The 20,033-nt window shown below is 39.1% G+C and overlaps 1 protein-coding gene across 1 annotated transcript in view; it reads left to right on the forward strand.

Annotated features, from left to right (window-relative positions):
- The window catches only part of LOC122803904 (serine/threonine-protein kinase MRCK beta-like), a 300,217-nt gene extending 280,899 nt beyond the window's left edge, over positions 1–19,318 (forward strand). Inside the window, exons 11-12 of the mRNA XM_044073586.1 lie at positions 12,600–12,667; positions 16,699–19,318. Coding sequence (XP_043929521.1) covers positions 12,600–12,667; positions 16,699–16,830 — 200 coding nt within the window. The 3' untranslated portion in view covers positions 16,831–19,318. The remainder of the gene's footprint in view (positions 1–12,599; positions 12,668–16,698) is intronic.
- The last annotated feature ends 715 nt before the right edge of the window (positions 19,319–20,033 follow it).

Below are 20,033 nucleotides of genomic sequence, written 5' to 3' on the forward strand. Positions count from 1 at the left end.
TGAAAATATTCCAGTGCTAACCATGTCATACTAAGCAGCGGTCTAGCAAAATTCTAAGTCACCCACCCACCCACCCATGAGAACACAACTGCCTATGTGGAATTGTTCACAAAAACCTTGTGCAGTTATGTAAATAGCTGCATAGAGACAGTACCTACCCGAAATAAGCATAGGACAACCTCTAAAAACAAGCTACCCTGGTGGAATCACAGTATGAGTAGTTTGCATAAAAAAGAAAGAAAATCATGTCCAAAAACAGGAAGAACATTGACCAGCAAGTTAAAAACTGCTTTCTTGATCTGAATAAAGAACTTAGGGGACTAATCAAGTCCTCCAAAGCAAATTTTTTAAGCACCTTTATTGAGTTACCACTTGTGAAATAGGCAAACTTATATTTATATAAAATAAATCAAACCATATTAACAAATTCAAGTTTAAAAACATTATACATCACATATGTTGTATATCTACATTGTTCGCAACATTACATAAATTCAATACCTGCTTTCTCTTAAACCTCAATCCTCCTTCAAAACGTTTTCTGCATGTATTATTCCCACAATTTCCGTTTTTGCTATGCAGTTTACTCCTACCATTTTCTAAAGATCCCACCTCCTTCTCTTTTGTTTCTGTTAGTTTCACTACTTCCAAGTGTAGTTGGTTTAGATTTTTATTTTCATTTTCTAATAATTGCTTTTTTGGCAGCCACCAGAATTAAACTTATCAAGGCTTTAGTATGTTTAGGCAATTCAGATCCTGTATCCCAGCTCAAAAAAATAATTTCCTTAGTTACACTTATGTGCTTGCCCAGTGTTTCCAATAGAGTACTCTGTAGAGATTTTCTTAAAGTCTGCTAACTTATTCAACTCCCAGAACCTATGTTCCCAGTTACCTTTTTTCCTCATCACACCTCTAACATTTACCATGTACCCGAGAAAAAATTATTTGGCGTCTGCTTGGAGTGTGAAAGTATCTATGCAAATACTTTTAGGCAAAAAATCCTAAATCTTCTAGACTTTGTTGCATATTTGAGAGCCATGCATATGTCCTCCTATTGTTTCTTTGTGAAGTGCACATCTACTCTCTCTTCCCAATCTTTTCTAATTACTACTGATTGATTCCTATAATTACCATGCAGTATTTCATATGCCCTACTAATTTTCCCTTTTTTAACAGCACCTTCTGTTATAGATTCCACTAAAACCTCGAGCGGTGCAGGTCTTTCATTTAGGATTCTGTCTGTACTCTGTCAGTCCCTGATAGGGAAGGCAACTCACTTGCATTTCAAATGTCTTCCTGGCCTATTCCCATTCTATTAACTTTCCTTCTCTAATTATTTGTTCCCAATACATTGGTTCCTTTGCCAACTTCTTCAGTAAATTCCAGCCCTCTTCTGGTCTAGTTTCTGTACTCCCTGATTGCAGATATCCCTATTGGCAAAATCTCTTTTCTCCATTCCTTTGTTGGCTTACTTCTTAGTATATCTGCTACTTTGAGTATAATTTTCTGTGTGATTGTTGTTATTCTCTTGAAGGATTTGCATTCAAAATCCCATTTTTTCTCTTGAATTTCCCCCTTGCTTCATCATCATCCCAATTTTATTTCTAATTTGAAATGTACCTTTCTGCTTGCGTATACCAAAGTCATATTTGAGATAAAAAAAAAGTAGCCACCCAAGCTAAGGGCAGCCATAAGACTTTCTTCAGTTATGCCTCCAAACTTGAAGGCAGTACCAGACAATGTACTGAACTAATGGTGAATAGAAGCACCTATATGGAGACAGATAATCTAGGAAATCTGGTGGCTGATAAGTTTAGCTCCAGTTTTACCCCCCCCCCTCCCCATTACCACCAATCCCCCATCAGGAAAATACCCCCCAGCATTTCTCCACCAATAATCACTAAGGAGCAGGTCTTCACTACACTCTCTAAGGCCAAGAACACTGCTTCGATAGGCCATGATTATATCCCAAGATACCCCTGAATAGTAGAAAACATGACCTGTCAGACCCACTGGAATCTCTATTTAGTTAACCATAGCCTGAATGTAATCTTCATGCCAAATGAATGGAGGACTGCAATAGTTATCCCACTACATATTGGGTTTTCTGTGAACCCAGGGAACTACAGACCCATAAATCTGACTAGTCTCATATGCAGTGCCATGGGAAGAATTATCATGGGTCTGATTAAAAAAATGACATAAGAAACATACAGACACTGGGCCTTACCTGGTTTGGTTTTGTTAAAGGCAGCTCATGCCTACTTAACCTGGTGATCCCGGTGATCTTCTTCGAGAAGGTTGCTAAAGCTATGAACGAGGGCAGAAGAGTACACACTGCCTAGCTAAACTTGGCCAAGGCATTCAGCACAGTACTTCACTTAGGCATTGTAGGTAAACTTACATAATTAGGCATAAACCCTTATATCACCCAATGGATTGTCAGTTGGATCGCTGTTAGGACGGAATAAGTTAGGATAGGGAAATCCACCTGCACAAGGAATCACCTCCAGCTATCACACAAAACCAAGTCCAAAAAGTGCTACCGAAACCTAAAAATACTGCACTGATAGGTCAAGACAATATCTCTGGATATATTTTAAATAGCATGAAGCAGAATTTAGCAACACCTTTAACAACACTGTTCAATTTTACCTCCATACAAGTTTTGTACCAAGTGAATGGAGAATACCTACAGTCATTCTCCTACCCAAGGGCGCACCTTCCACAGACCCAGGCGATTACAGACCTATAAGTCTGACCAGCCTTCTATGTAAAGCCATAGAAAGACAGATCCTGGAATTAATCAGTCAGGTCATAGGGAACCTCCAAACACTGGACCAGGATCAGTTTAGATTCAACAAGGCATAATCCTGGTGGATTTTTTTTAAACCGACACTAAAGCAAAGAATGAAGGCAAAGTATACACACTGCATACCTCGACCTGGCCAAAGCTTTTGACAGAATTCCTCACTTAGGCATAGTAGCAAAAATAAATAAAATGGGAGTAAACCCCTTATGTCACCCGCTGGATTGCCAACTGCCTTACAGATAGAGCACAGATAATCAAATATGGGAAGTTACCTCTACAAAGAGACCAGTCAGCAGTGATGTTCCCCGGGGTTCTGTGCTGGAGATAGAACACAGATAATCAAATATGGGAAGTTACCTCTACAAAGAGACCAGTCAGCAGTGGTGTTCCCCAGGGTTCTGTGCTGGAACCTCTCCTGTTTGACATCTGCTTTTCTGAAGTAAAAGCCAATACCAAAGGGTTCTGGCTGACTAAGTTTTCAGATGACTGTAAGCTAGGAGCAGTCATTGAATCCCCGGATGACTTGGCCATCCTGCAGGAATGTTTATCTCAAATAAATAACTGGGGTCAAAATCATGGTCTGAAACTAAATGCCAAAAATTACATTATTGTATCCTTTGGGACGTCATCTACCCCAGGGAACTACCACATTGACAGTACTCCCCTAAGAGTTGACACTGTTGCTCATGATTTGAGACCTTATGTGGTCATTGACTTAATGTTTGACCAACAAGTGTCTATTGTTGTAAGAAAGTCCTTCTGTATTGCACACCTTATAAACAAAAGGATTGTGTTTCGATCTAGGGATGTCATTGTCCCCATTCCCTCAGCACTCATTAGGCCAAGCAATGAATATATTGCCCACTTTGGCTTATATATGTCCAGACAAATGCAACAACTGGAATTCCCACAAACTTACCTTACTAAATGGATATAAGGCCTAAACTGCATTTCCTTCATGGACTGACTCAGAGCCCTGTCACTGTATTTGGCATCCTACAGACTGATAAGAAGTGACCCGTGTCTGGCATGAAAGGCATCCTCCGACCCATTACTGATGGACTTGCTGCACATCATCAAATCAGATGGCATCAGAAATACTTGGTCTAGGGGTCTACACCTCTTCTGCAACATCAAACAAATGGTTTGGAGGGACAGGTACATTTCACAGAGGACACCACTGCTGTAGAACAGACTCCCTATCCACATAAAACAAAATTCGTCCCTGTCCATTTTCAAGAGCAACTTAGATCTGTGGATGGGTAACCGAAACTTTACCCAGGACTGTCCCCTGCACCACTAATAGACAGAAGCAGCACCTAAATGCTTTATCCCATGCATGGGTCCCCTCAAGTTATCTACGGTATGATCCCACTTATTCTTATTGGGGTAATGTATAATTGTCAACCATGGGATTGGTAAGGCCAGTCTATAACCAAATGGGATAGGTTATTTCAAGCACATAAATAAATTGGCCAGGCTTAAACTGGCCTGCAAGGGCAACTCACTTAGTACTTACCTATTAATCTATGAACAAAGAGGCCATTCACCAGTGGAGTCCCTTCTTGGGGATCAGTGCTGAGGTCTCTCCTTTTTGACATCGTCTCTGAAGTCCAGGCAAACATCAAAGGCCTGTGCTTGACAGTTTATGCAGATGACTACAAATTAGATATTGTCATTGAATCCTGTAAAGACACAGATACTCTGTAAGGGAGACTGACACAGACTAACAACTGGGTACACAAGCCATGGACTAAAACTCAATGCAATAAAATGCAGTGTAGGCATGCATCCCAAACATTGCCACATTGATAATACACCCCTAAAAGTAAAATCAGTGGTCAGGTATCTGGGAGCACACGTTGACAGTAACCAGACCTCTGACCACCGCATGTCTGCTGTGGTGAGAAGGTCATTCTCTGCTGCCCAACTTATAAGCAAGGACATGGCATCCTGGTCCAAGGAGATAATTTTTCTGCTGTACTTAGCTTTCATCTGACCAGTCATCGAGTGCAACACACCCTTCTGGTATGTACCTGGCCAGGCACTTGCAACAGCTTGAGTGACCACTGATACTGATATTGCTCACAAAAAGAATATGGAGAGTAAACAAGTCCTGTGTAGGCTGTCTCAAAGCCCTATTCCTATACTCCATTTCCCACAGACTGCTGCATGGTGATCTATGCCTAGCCTACAAGGCATCCTCTGATCCCACACTAATAGACTTGTTGCACGTCCACAAATCAAATAGCATCAGAAAACTCTAGTCTAAGGACACATACCTCACCTTTTACATAAACAGGACATGTTGGAGGGACAGACAGGTGTATGCCTCAAAGATTATTCCTTTTGTGAAACAGCCTTCCCATCCATGTGAAGCAAAGCTCATTCTTAACCCTATTCAAATGAAACTAGGACCAGTGGTCAGCAAATCGCAAATTTACCCTTGGTTTGGCACCTGTGTCCATAATGGACAGGGGCAGCCTGTGAATGCTTGATGTCTGCAAGCCTATATCATAGCCATAGAATTCCTTGCAGTATTGACACGCCAGCAGTATTTTTTCTAAACAAGAAACATCCTTATTAAATTATCACTGATGACATAAGCAATCATACATTTATATAAATGAAAAAAAAAGTATTGATGTATTTTTAGTTGCTCTCATTGTACGTCACTTATAATATATCCAGTCATTGTCATTCAAACATTGTGTAGCTTATTCAAACCCTGCCTTATTTTAAACTTTATTCCTCCTCCAAAAGGTTATTCTACATGTGTTGTTCCCACAATTCCTATTTTTTCTATGTAATTTGCTCCTTCCCTTTTCTGAAGATCCAATTTCTAGATGTTTTATCTCTGTTAATACCTTCACTACTTCTACTACAGTTGGTTTAGACTTTGATTTCCATTTTCTAGTAACTGCTGTTTTGGCAACCATGTAATTAGACTCTGCAAGGCCTTACTATATCTAGGCAATTCCAATTCTGTATCATAGCTCAAAAAATCATTTCCTTAGTTGTACCAATTTGCTCAGCCAGTATTTTTGATTGAGTAGTCGTCAGGGAATTTTTTAAAGTCTGCCAACTCATTACACTCCAAAAAAATATGTTCCCAGTTACCTCTTTCTTCCACATCACACCTCCAATATTTGTTATCTACCGGAGGAAAATTCTTTGGGGTTTATGTGGGGTATGAAAAATATGTAAACATTTCCAAGCAAAGATCCTAAATCCTCTAGACTTTGTTGCATATTGACACATCAGCAGTATTTTATTAAATTTGGGGTAAGTTTGGCTAGGCTTAAAATGGCTGTGGTGCTGACAAGTCTAGTAGTCACATATGAATCCATAAAATAGCATATTCAGCTTCACTGCTCTGCATTTAAGTAATCCAGTAAAGTTTGTCTTTGAATCATTCTGCAGTACTGTTTCATTCACAAAGTAAACCTGGGGTAGAACCCAGAGAAGAAAGATCTTTTCACACTTTCAATGTGCATTCTCAGCTCAAGTTTACCTGCAATGGATCCATGAGTTCACGAAGACTGGACAAATGATCAGCAGCTTTGCTATGGGGAGAGGTAGGAGCCTTTCCATTTGCTTCATCTTTTCCATCAGGAGGCCAAAAATCAAATACTGGAAAATGCTGTGGACAAAGGACACCCACATACAGGCACGGCTGCTTCCAGTGTCTCCATTGTAAACACATTTGCACCACTACCACTTGATCTTCAGTGCATACCTTTACCGTGCATTACTATTTTAGTTGCCTCTCCTGACATTGGGCTTGCTTGATGTGACTATACTTCAGGAGTCATTTTTCTGAGCATTGATCTTTTACCTGTCTTCTATCACTTTCCAGCAAAGTGATCTAATGCTCGGGATTCAGCCCAACTTTAGGACCTAATCAAGAAGGCTCTCTGATGTGAAATACAAACTTAACTTATTAGGTGCTCTACAACAGACCCTCCTTTATCAGTAACAGATACTTTTTTATCCCCCTGTACATAATATTTTCTTCCTGTTAGATTTCCTTGTAGGTTGAACAAGTATATACTTGTATTTTACTTGATAGCATTGATAGTGTCAAGTCGTCATTGTTATTTCATCTTTTGCTGAAATCTTAGGATTTGTGACAAAGTGGATATCTCAAGAGAAATAACCAGTAGTCACTGACTGATTGTCACTGTGTGTTCAAGCAACTAATAACATGCACTCCTGAGTGCAGGATCTTCCAAGAAAAATACCAGATTATGTTTCATGAAGAGGTTAAACTTAGCCTTCATTCCTCTCCCCGTATTAGTTGCTTTCCTCTGTACCCTGTCCAGCATTATAACCTGTCCTTCCCTGTAAATCCTCCAGTAGACAAAGTAGTCATATAGTGCCTGAAAGAGTATTTCATAAAGGGGCATTATCACTTTTCTGTCTCTAGACTCTACCTCTCAAGATATATAAAGCATTTTGTTTTCCTTTGTGACTGACATTTCACTTTGAGCTTAACAGTTCCATTTTTTTTTAATACCAGCTCAAGTCCCCTGGATTTTTAGCTTGCCTTTCCCTGTTGCATATTCAACCCTGGTACAGTAGTTTAGAGTTGGATGGATTTCCCTCTCCCCCAGTTGCATATTGCACCCTAATGCAGCAGGTTTTAGTTGGATGGAATGGAGTTAAATTTGCCTCCAATAGACCATGTTTGCAATCTTATTTGGCTTATCTTCAGGTTTGCTTCCCCAATCTGCTCACCCCCCCCATCTGTGATGTCATCTGCAAAGAGACTGATCCAGTTTTAGTGCACTGCAGGTGGTCAGTGGTGAGCGCACTAAAAAGGCAGGACCAAGGACCATGAAATGGGACAGTCACCCAGGGATGCTCTGGCCAATGCTTGGCTTTCCGGATTACTTTATGCCTTTCCCTCTCTCCCTTAATACTCAAGTTTTTTCAGAAAGCCTCCAGATTGAAGAGCAAAGTGACCCTCATTGCCTCTTTCTGCCCTAGGCAAGTCTGGTTCACCTTTCTTTGGTCTCCTATAGTTTGCCCTCCATGGACGCTCGAACCTTGTGCAGATAAACCATCCTATCCATCAGGGAAGGTTTATCCCAATCTCCCAAGTCTGAATCTAAACGCATGGTTTCTCCAATTCCAATGATGGCTAGATCTGCCAGGCTTTCATCCCTAGCCCATCACATTCTGATTTCCTCCCACAAGTCTTATTCAAGAAGAATTTACAAGAGCAAATGGAAGAAATTTTCTGTTTGGGCTAAACAGCAGAATTTAGATTAATTTACCACTCCTGTTCCAGCAGTCCTAGATTTTCTTGCTTATATTTCTGATGAGGGGACCAGTCATTCCACTGTAAAAGTACAACTGGCAGCCATTTCGAATTTTCATACAGGAGAAAATGTGTCGTCTTTGGCCTCTTCAAAGTTGTGCAAGGATTTTGTTAGAGGGGCTTTCCTTCTTCACCCTCCTGTCAAACATCCAGCACCCCCTTGGGATCTAACTATGATTTTGCAGGCTCTGGTTCTTCCTCCCTTTGAGCCTTCAGCCAAAGTAGACTTGACATTTTTATCTTGGAAGACTATTTTTCTGGTGGCTATCACTTCTGCAAGGCAAGTACCTGAATTGCAAGCCCTGTCCTCTAAATATCCGTACTTAATTTTTCACAGAGTGACTTTACATACTAAACCATTTTTTCTTCCCAAAGTTGCAACTGAGAATAATATAAACCAATCTATCAACCTTCTTCTTGTTTTAGCTTTTCCCGGTTAGGGGTCGCCACAGCGGATCACCTGTCTGCTCATGATTGGCAGTGGAGTTTTACAGTGTCAAGTTGCCAGCCCGGCACCCAACCTTCCACAGAAGGCACACACATGCAGACACTCACACCTAGGGCCAATTTAGAGTGTCCAATCCACCTACAGCATGTCTTTGGGATGTGGGAGAAAACCGGAGCACCCGGAGGAAACTCACGCGACCACAAGGAGGGCATGCAGACTCTGCACAGAAGGCACCCCAGCTGAGAATCGAACCAGAGAACCTCTTGCTGTGAAGCTGCAACTGGTCTTTTTCCCTAGTTTCCAAAACAAAGGAGAATACACACTTCATCTGTTAGATGTTCACAGACAGTTGCATTTTTATTTAGACAGAACTAAATCTTTCAGAAAATCTGATCAGCTTTTCATATCTTTTTTGGATGCTAAATAAAGGGTAACCCAGTTAACTAAGTCCACCTTAGCTAAATGGTTAAGGGACTGCATTTTGTTTTTTTATGAATCCAAAGATGTTCCTTTACCTCGAGTCAAAGCTCAGTCTACTAGATCTATGGCAACTTTTCAAGCCTTGTGGGCCAAGGTTTCAATTGATATTTGTTTATCTGCCTCATGGTCTGATTCTCACACCTTTATTTCCCATTTCAAAGTGGACATAGTGTTCAGAAGTAGAGCTGCTTTTGGTTCTGCAGTGCTCCAGAATATCCTTCCATGAAGGCCACGTAAAGTTTTGTTATAGCTGGGGACTCTGTCCCACAGGTCGAGGAAGAATGAGAAGACAGCATCAGATAAAGAAGTTATGCACTTACCATAACATTCCATCTGTGATGTATTTCCCACTCTTCCTCGACCTTCCCTCCCTCATTCCCCATGTCCCTTTAGGTATGACCTGACAGATATGTTTATAGGAGCCTCTGTTCCTTGTTGAGCTCCTGTTCTTTCTCCATTCTCTGGTGGTAGCTGTCAGAATTAGTAGTACTTTACCTAAATGGTTTATTGTTGGCAAACATGGTAGCAGCAAACCTAATCTGAGGTAACTGTGGTGGGGGATGAGGCATTATGTTGGAAAGCAGCCAAGTCAGATCTAAAACCCACAGGTCAAGGAAGAATGAGAAAGGCAACACAGATAGAACATTGTGGTAAGTACATAACTTCTTTTTTCTCAGCTCTGTAATCTAAAGAAGTACTAATCTCATCCTTTATCTACTGGAACCTAATAACAGTCACCCACAAGCTACTCTTTAAACTTATACTTTACAGATTGCCTTTATACATTTCCTGCTTAACTTTTATCATGCCAAAAGTCTAAACTTATTTTCTATTCATGTTATTTTTTTTTTACCATTTTCTTTTCTTGTATTCTCACTCTTACTGTCTCCTCAACTCTCATAAAATGTACTATGCATTCTCATTTTCTTTTTACATTTTTCCTATTTTTTATTTTAATTTTCCTTCACTTTTTCCTCCCTCCTTTTCTCCAGTAAAGCCTTTTTTATTGCAATTTACCTTTGTAGTTCCTTACTGGAGAAAAATAATCACTAAAGTGTTGTCATATAATATGTGCTTCCATGTATGTTGTTATTGTGTCAAATTATTTATTTATCCCTATAAATATTGTTTTTATTGTACTGATTCTTTATCTTCAATACTGATATTCAGTGTAATGTCATGTTTGATTTTAATTGTATAAGTTTGTATGCTGAATATTTGTAGCTTTTCTCCTTGAGTCCTCACTGAAAAGGGTCTGTCTGTGCTCACTGGAATTATCCTAGTTGGCAAATGGAAACAGTAATTAATTAAAACAGTTATTTTGCCACTGCTAAAGTTACACTGACTAGCTTTTAGTTTTCTGTGTTGCTTCTTGCTGCATCTTATAGATGAGCACCTTCAGTCCACTGATATGACTCCTCCCTAAAGGGACCTCTTGAATGTTCCCAGCAGTGAAGAGAAAAGGATTTCTGTTTTCTTGCTTGCCCCCTGTTATGGTTTTCCACAGATTTTCCATTTCTTTGCTGACCTGCCATCTTCCCAGCTCCTTATGTGCCCTCCTATTCCATCAATCAGCTGTTCTGTAATACCAAACCTTGGTTTGTATGGCTCTTCTGTCTCTGCATGACCACTGGGAGCCATATTATGCACTGAAACTGTGATATGATGATCCCTCACCTTGGCCTGTCTACATAGGACAGTAACAAGGACTGTTCCTTTCCTGTTTTCCAGGTGGTACATTTTCCTTAACCTCTTCCATGTTGAATACTTTTAAGTTGGTCTTGTAGACCTACTCTGGTTAATAACATATGCTACTTTGTCTCTGGTGGGTTGAGGTTCTCCTTTCATAATCACATTATTCCTCCCCTCCCTCTCTTGATACTGCAAATTACTACTTATATTAGGTGGGCTGTAGACATCAGCTTTTACTGTAATCAGTTTTACTGTTTAGAAGCATATCACTGAGTCTTTGCTCTTTTCTGTCTTCTTTTCACTGTATCTGAACCACTGTGCTCTCTCTGCTTAACCAAGTCCTCGTTTTCTATCACTGTCCCTGCAACCCTTTCCTTAGGTGGACTGCCAACCTTCCCTGAATCACCCCCTACTGTTTTTTTTTTCTGGAACACCCTGCATCCTGATACTACCATATCACATCATGTGTGGTTATTTCGTAACTTGTCCCAATCATATTAGCCCCACTTCCCAGTATAAGTACTAATAGTACAGAGGTCGTCTTCCCTTCGCTACTGGCATTGCTAAGCAGCTGCCTGACTTTAACCCCCTCTCTTCTATTCCCTTTTCTTGTCCAAGCCTAGTTTTTCAGGTGTTCTGAACTCTTATTGTCTCCTGCTTTTTTCTGTGCATTTCTCTTCAGTTCTTAAGCTATTTTTTTAGCTTTATCCGTTCCTCATCAGAGGATATTCATAATGTCAAGATTACTTAATATTGCCTTAGTACAAAAAATATATCTATATACAAGATTACTTAATATTGCCTTAGTACAAAAAATATATCTATATACTGTATGTATATATATATATATATATATATATATATATATATATATACACACACACATTTTTATTGCATGTTGTTCAGATGACTTTTACTAATGGTGTGATAGGAAAATGTGTCTGTGTACTTGAGTGAAGCAGGTAATGAAAATCTGCCTTTACTATATACAGTAATGGTCCATTAAGTAAGACACTTGGAGAGAAAAGGAAATGATTTTATCCATCCATCCACAGCCCCTTTTCCCACTTTTTGCACATAGACAACAATCATCTAGAGCCAAGGTTTACACTATCAGGTGGTAAACCTGGCTGCTGTAGTGCTTCCACACCACACACTCACACCTATGGCCAGTTTAGTGTGTCCATTTCACCCACTGCATGCTTTGGAATGTGGGAGGAAACCAGGGCACCTGGAGGAAACCCATGCAAACACAGGAAGGACATACACACTTTGCACAGCAGGCACCCCAGCTGAGAATCGAACCAGGGAACCTCTTGTGCGGAGACAGCACTATCTGCTTTGCCACTGTGCCACTGATTGCAGCATACTTATCGTTGCTTTCTTAAGAGATGGTGTATAATGGCCAGGGCATAGGCACAATTTTCTGCTTGAAAATGTACTAGAATCATTTACTATGCACTGTAATTCGTTCATGTTCAAAGCATTGTTCATTGATGTCCGCTAACATAATTATATTTAGCAGAAAAAATGTACAAGTCACTTCCATACAGCCAGAAGTTAGAAAAGCAGAAACAACAGTCTTTCCTCTTTTCAAGAAAAGGTCAGGCTTAAAAAGCATGTATTGCATGTAAAAGAATTTGGCAGTTTTATTTTCTTTTACCAAGGGTTGCTAAGGTACGACATTCATTCTGAGATTATTTACAAGTCTGAGTAAACTAGAAAAGTTAAGTAACACTTCAATGTCTAGAGAACATCATGTGTAATGTAGATGCATATAATGAGTGGACATGAAGTATATGAAGACCACCAATCGGTTCACACTTCTTTCTTTTAACTAGGTGGAAGTGACTTTGGAGGAATGATGTCAAGAAATATCTCTGATCCAGACACAGAATTTGACAGAGAGGTAAGCTATTTTAAAATCCATAGCAATAGTTTGAGTGCTGGGTTAAGAGTAAATTTATTTTGTTTTAAAGCTGCTTGGTCTCACAGTTCTAAACCTTGTCAGGAATTCAAGTTTGGAAACGTCCATTGGAGTCCTGTTTCAATTTGTTAAAATGGAAATGCAGCAAGGTTATACAACAGTGAGTTGGCCGAGTTTGACAGCAAAGCAAGTTAAGTACTTTGGATGATGTATAAACTTTAAATAAAAAGGGTCAAATTAGCATGTTGACCTAAACATCATTTGTATATGTTTTAATTTGATGGTGTTTATAGCGCTCTGCAGAGCTCTGACCTGTCAGCCTTCCTTCACCTGTTAGTTGAGTCTCTCCTGAGCCACAGTGTCCTGCTTGCCACCTTGCACTGGAGACATCCCTTTTAACAAGGGGATGACCAAGAATACAGACCTCTCACTGACACCAGCTGGCAAGGAAAACTGGTTAACTCCTTGGTGCTACACTGGGATGTTTTTGTATACTTCTACATCTATCCTGTCAGCAGCCTGCAAAGAGCACTGCTGAAACAGGGAACGCAGTATCTGGCCCCTGGCAGTTGTCTGCTTCCAGACATGCACTAGTGCTTGGCTGTACTTTGTGCTCAGCTCTGTCTTCTTCTGGTGCAGTTTACTCAGCTTCTGCTGGGAGTTGTCATCACTATTCAATGAGCTGCTTCCTTCTCCCCATGATGGGGTGAGTCTGTTTTGATCATTCATGCCTACCTTCTGCTTCCAGTTCATTCACAAAATGTCTGGGTCATAGTCAGGATTGCAACACTGTGCACACTGCAGATCTGACTCAGGCAATATTTTTATTTTGTCATTTCAAAGCTAATGCATTCAAAACCCTGCTGCAGTGCGACTTACCTAGGGAGAAGAGGGAAATCAAACTTCTTGTGGGGAGAGAGGTCTGTTTTTCTAAAAAGAGAGTTCCATTTATCTGGTTGCTTTTACTAGCAGTGGAGCCAAAAGTGTTTTTTGTCTGCCCTGTTGTCAGTTTGTTAGTTTTATGAACTGACTTTTAGGGCCCACATCAGTCATGAACAAAGCCCTTAACACCTGTTTTCATGTGGCAAGCATCATATTCCTTACTGCATAGGTGTCTTTTGCAAACTTTTTTATATTTTAAGAACTTTGGAAACCTGAGGACAAACCCCTCAGATCCAGGAGCATTTATGTAAACCTGATGACAGAGGGTTGGGTTTTATATTATCGACAGATGCAAGAGACCTTCTTGATGGATCAGCTGTAAATTTGAGTAGGTTAAGAAAGGTACAGAGTAATCTGTCTCTGTCTATCTGTATATATCTGTCCATCCATCCACAACCCTTTTTTCCCATTTTTGCTCATGGGGTTGGGTTATTACTTCAGCAGTGGCAATCATCTAGAGCTAAGGTTCACACTGCCAGGCAGCTAGCCCTGCTGTGGTTCTACTTTCATTCCACACTCTTATATACACACTTACATCTATGGCCAATTTAGTGTGTTCAGTCCACCTACTGCATCTTTGGAATGCGAGAAAAAAATGGAGCACCCGGAGGAAATCACACAAGCACAAGGAGGTCATGCAGAGTCCTCATAGAAGGCATCCCAGCTGAGAATTGAACTGGTGAACCTCTTGCTGTGAGGCAGCAACACTATTCCGCTAATATGTGTGTTCCATTCAAGTGATCCACATGTCATTGTATCACATCACACGCGATCTGATGATATTCTCCTGTACATTTTACCAGTTATATATCACTCTGACAGTAAGGAAAGTTTAATGTTTTTGTAACTGGTATTAGTTTTCTTACTGATTTTTTTTTTTTTTTGACAGTTCATTTATTTACTTTCTTAGCTTTGTTTAGTTAGTCAGTCAGTCTTATCCTGTCATCCATCCATGTTTATTTTCATTACAGAGCTTTTAATGCAGACCTGGTATCATCATGTTAGCCGTGGTCTGAATGTCTACACATTTTATAAAATCTTTTGTTTTTATTAGAAGCCACACAAGTTGTAACAGTACTATGTTTTTTGATGTGCTTATTAGAAATGTTGAGACTAAGAATGACAAGTCCTGGAATACAGAGACTGGGATGAATGAAAATCTGGACTTGCATATACAAAGTCCAAGACTGACATTTCTTGGAGTATTCTCTTTCCTCTGAGGTATGGTAATCTCAGAGTTGGTATATATAAGTTTAGGGGGTGCACAGGGGTGCTTGCCCCCCAGAAAAATAAGTTAAAAGGAAAAGAGTGATGTTTGATATTCACTCTTCTCCTGTATTTTCGGACGTTATTTTTCTGTTTTGGGACTTGGCATTGTGTGTGCCGACATTTCATTAGGGAACTATATACAGATGATATTTAGTCAATTCCAAGATCTTTCATCCTTGTTATCACCCCATTAGTGAAGGGGTTATGGAAAGTCGCTATGCTCCACTAGTGGTTTTGTTTCAGTTAAGTGTGCCAAGTTGTACAGAAGTGGAGACGGGCCAGGGGAAATAGAAGAAGTAAGTAGTGCACAAAAGAAAGCTCCCATCCTTGCATTGACACTTTTGATAGTTTGACCAATTTCTCTGGGATCTGGCATGCATCCTGTGTCCCCTAACAGAAGAACATATGGGGAGAAGGGTCTGTATCATTTGAATGAAAGTTCAAAATCTCGATCGCTGTAAATAGCGGAAATGCCGATAATCAATGTCTGTTTTGTGAGATTGCTGTACAGTGAAGATCAGGAAATTTACCCTTTCCTCACTGTAGTGCGTTCTCGGAGTTGGTATATATAATTAGCTGGGGGTGTTGGGGGCACAGCCCCCCACAATAAAAGATTTGATTATCGGCATTTTCACTATTTACAGCGATCGAGATTTTGAACTTTAGTTTAAATGATATAGACCTGGGGAGAATTAGGTGTTTTCTGAGCTTTTGAAGTTAGCAGAAAGGAGCAAAACAGTGTTAAAAATGATTTTGTTTTTCTTAATATTTTCCTTAGAGTTGTTTTTTTCTCTGATGTATGCCTCTGCAGTTACTTTTTCCCATTGTCTGACTTTTATAAGGTTTATAGACGTCCCATCTAGTGTTTGAACTGTCAGTTATTCAATTACTGCAAATGCTGGCAAGAGATTAAAAATTCAGTTGTAGCATTTTTACGGTATTCGCATGTACTGGAAGTACAGCCAGGACTGTGAATTTGCCATTTCCCCACAGCCCTGCAGTCTTGGAGTTTGTATATAAAAGTTGAAGGGAGTTGATATTCTGAAATTTTATTTATTCATTTTGTGATCAATCTTTTGGTAGTTCGACTACTTGACATAAACTCTTTTTATACTATAATCATCTAAATTAATTTCCTACTTGAGTGAAAAAAGCTCACCAATTCACTTTGTACCCCTCTGTCATACAATTTTTTGTAATGATATATTGTCACTTTTAAGTGGTACAGAACTGCCGTATGCCTTCATAGTTGCAGTATTTTCTAGTATTTCTTGCACTCCTATCTATTATTTTCCTTTTTATCATAAATATGCGATGAATTTTCTGTAGGTAATTTATCTGTTTAGTTCTTCTGCAGCATTAGTTAAAATCCACATTAACATGAAAACTTCGGCTTTGTTCTTGAACAACCCCAAAGCAGATCCTTTTATTTGTCTTTTCCATGTTTCTTTTGGTAGTAGACTTTTCTGCATCTATATCTGTCATCTGACAGCAATGAAAATCTTGCTCAAATCCTGGTAAGTCAAAGGCATAACTCTTTTATCAGACCATCAAACATAGCTACCTTTTCTACTTGTCATGACTTTAGCATGAAATCCATACTTTATTGGATCTTTTGATCTATTACTCCTGGGTAAGTACATTTTTAGTGACATACTCATTTCCTGTTAGCACAAAGACTTATGTGCTGAGTTAATATTTATCTAAAGAAGACTGTGTAATACTGCTTTAGAATGCATGTTGACAGAAGCTTGCTTATTACAATTATTACAGTTGTGCTTTATTTTGTCTTTGCCTGATAGCCTGACTCAGATTCTACAAAACACTCCACTCCATCAAATAGTTCCAACCCAAGTGGTCCTCCGAGTCCCAACTCTCCACACAGGAGCCAGCTTACCCTGGATGGACTGGATCATTCTAGTTGTGACGCATGACACCTCTGTTCCTTGCAGCCAAGATGGAAAGTTAAATTCAGCCGAGTGTTTGCCACTTGCTCCAAAAGACCAAGCAGCGAAATGAATATAGAGATGCTGGACATGAGCAAGTGTTATTGCCAGACAGAAGTGCCAAGAACAGTCTGTTTTTGCTTGTGGGTCACTGACAGTGTCTTGGAAGAACCACACCGTAGTTCTCCATTTTGTCTACTAACATCACATTAAGTAGCAAAAGGAGTGTGCTGTGTTTCATCCACAGCAAAAATTTTGTTTCCAGGATGAACCTTTACTTTGGATTGTCCAGGGGACATAAGTTCCTAAACCTACAAAGTGTATCTTAAAAACATGTAACAGATTGCTAAGCACAGCAGTTTAAAATGCAACGTATACAGCTTACCTGTTTAGGAATATAATAGTGGTTATACAACGCAATATAACACTTGCAAAAGTTAGATATTTTCAGATTTCCTTCCAAACCCTCCATATAACTTAAATAGTGTTATAGAATGTAGCCAGAAGACAAAGCAGAATGGAGTCCTGTATTTTCAAATATTAAGAGAAAGGAGAATCGGGACCAAACTGTGCTTCAGTTTTGAAGCCTTTTGAATTGACCATTTAGTAAACAAGTGTCTGCAAAGAAAAATAACCTGATAAAGAAACATTTTCTTTATGTAGACGGTTGTTTTGCCACTTCGGCTTAATTCCTTACAACCATGACTAGCAGACTGGATTTGTTTTGCTATTTTTTTTTTTTTTTTTTCAGAAAGGATGTTGTGACATATTTTCTGGAAGGGCTTGGATGTCATATGGTTGGATGTAGCATTTATTTGTGCTTTTCCACTCATTGGAACCAGAACTCATAGCCGGCCTTAGGCATAGGCCAATTAGGCGGCCGCCTAGGGTGCTGGTCTAGCAGGGGCGCTTTTCCAGTATTTATTTGGTATAGGAAGACCAGGATGGGGGCACCAGGTAATGTGGTGGGGGGCGCCATGGAGCCCTTTTGCCTAGGGCACCAGTTGACCTAGGGCCGCTCAGAACTTTCTGAAATTTCTAAATGTAGTAAGTTCCAGGTTGTTAAGTTTAAGTTATATGATATCATGTATGCTGTAAAAGTGAGGAGGGTTTCAGTATAATCACTGGGGCGCATTCTTCACAGTTTTAATGTGATTTTGCATTAGCCTGTGAATATAGGGAATACAAGAGATGCTTTTTTGAATCCAGGTTTAGCAGATTTGGCCCTTTCCAAATATGTACTCAAAAAGGTATTTCTGTTTATGGTTCACTACTGCATTTTATTAGTATTCATAACATTTGAAGTTCAGTGAAGGATAGCTACTGTTGGTAACTTCACCTTCATAAACTCAGACAACACTTCATTTTGTAGTTTAGTATGTTGCCTTTTGTGCACTCAAGTACAGGTTAGCTGTGTAAGTATACTTTTTGTAAGACTTATGTTTTTGACAGTAGTCAGGAATACACGCTGCCCTTGCACTGCTTAAAGCTGATAAACCATTGTCAATCAAGAGCATTATTCAAGGTTTACACAGCTCCAGTAAATGCTACTGTGAAAAATAATTTTACTTGTATTTGTTCTGCTGGGCTTCAATTCAGTAGTAGATTTGTGTTAATCTACATCTAAAAATACTTTATATATTTATATGTAACACTAAATATGTGCACCAAGCATTCTTGTAGAAACAAAACTTGAATACTGGAAATCTTCCTTATAGCACTAAAACCCTGCAGAAGTGTTTGTTGATTTATTTCAAAGTGATGAAGGACTATGTTTGCAAGGATGCTGCTTTTTATATAAAAATAACCATATCACCATTTGCATGAAGACCCCATGGTTGTTGTTATTATTATTATAACTATATTATTATTATTATTATTATTATTAATTGAGTGCTGATCATGCTGTACAAAGTACACAACACACTCCTGTACATTTTATGATGGCTTACAGTGATGCTGTCCTGTGTGTATGTGTGTGTATATTTAATCTCATACTTCCATGTATAAACTGAATAGTCTGAAGACTGTGACTATGTCCCATTAAAAAACGTGTAATTAATACAGGGGTTGTCATATCCAGTTTGTCATTGTCACACTAGTGTGCCTTCTGTGCCATTTTATATGACATTCAGATGTCAGTTAGCATAAAGTGAGTATCCAGTTTTAATGGGCTAATACTATTTATAGGACACAGATGGTTAATGTTCTTTTTTGAAAACACTGTATAGAATTTGCACAGGTTTTAACTCTGACAGTATGTGCAAGACAATGTCTAATTGTATTACTTTAAGTCTGACCGTACTATTTTTGCTGATTTTGAAAGAATTCAGTTTGGAGCCAAACACTACTGCTTTGGGGTTTTCTGGTTGTTTTACCGTTTTTTTTTTTAATGTAAGTCAGAAGTTCTTGTAATTATTGAATTGTGAGAAAATTTCAATAATGTAACTGTCAATAAAAACCTAAGAGGAATATATTTGAAATTCTCTGATCTTTGCTGGCTGAGTGAATCACATCTGTCATTTTCTGAAGCACAGTGTCTTTTAACATTTTGCTATGGCTATTTTTTTTTTCAGGTTATGCCCATCTTATCTGTGTCTTGTGTATGTATTGCAGAAAGTGTTACTTATCAGTATTATTTTCTCCCTGAATGTTTCTTTTAACTTGTGGTCCATGTGTGCAATGGTTTTATTTACATATGTTTTTTTCCAGGCAAAGGTATGGTTAAACACTGAAAAACCAGGAACCAAATACCTCCAAAAGTAAAACGTTGGAAGAAAGCTCAGCAACCTGGGTGGAAGTGCTAGATCCAATGCTGTATTGCTGCCGTACTTTAAGGAAGACAAATTCCAAGGTCCATAAACGCTCAAAAGAAATTTATTGATACAAACTAAAATACATAAAAAAACGTCGACCTAGGTTTCGTCCGTGTCTCCGAACTTCTTCAGAACAATTAATGGTATACAAGGACCTCTTAAATATCTTCCTTAATCAACAATTAGTAACTCAATTGTTCAATTAACTTTCCGTAACAGGTTTATTCAACCAACAGTATCTGGTGCACAAATAGCAAATATACATTGTGTGCAAATACTATCAAGTAAAAAACTAAAGACTAAAAACTAAAAACTGACAACTAACCCTACCAGTTGAAACAAAATATATTGTTCAATGGACACAAGTTTTTAATG

The sequence above is a fragment of the Protopterus annectens genome, chromosome 6.part0, assembly GCF_019279795.1.
Source record: "Protopterus annectens isolate FY-2018-M chromosome 6.part0, PAN1.0, whole genome shotgun sequence".
NCBI lineage: Eukaryota > Metazoa > Chordata > Ceratodontiformes > Protopteridae > Protopterus > Protopterus annectens.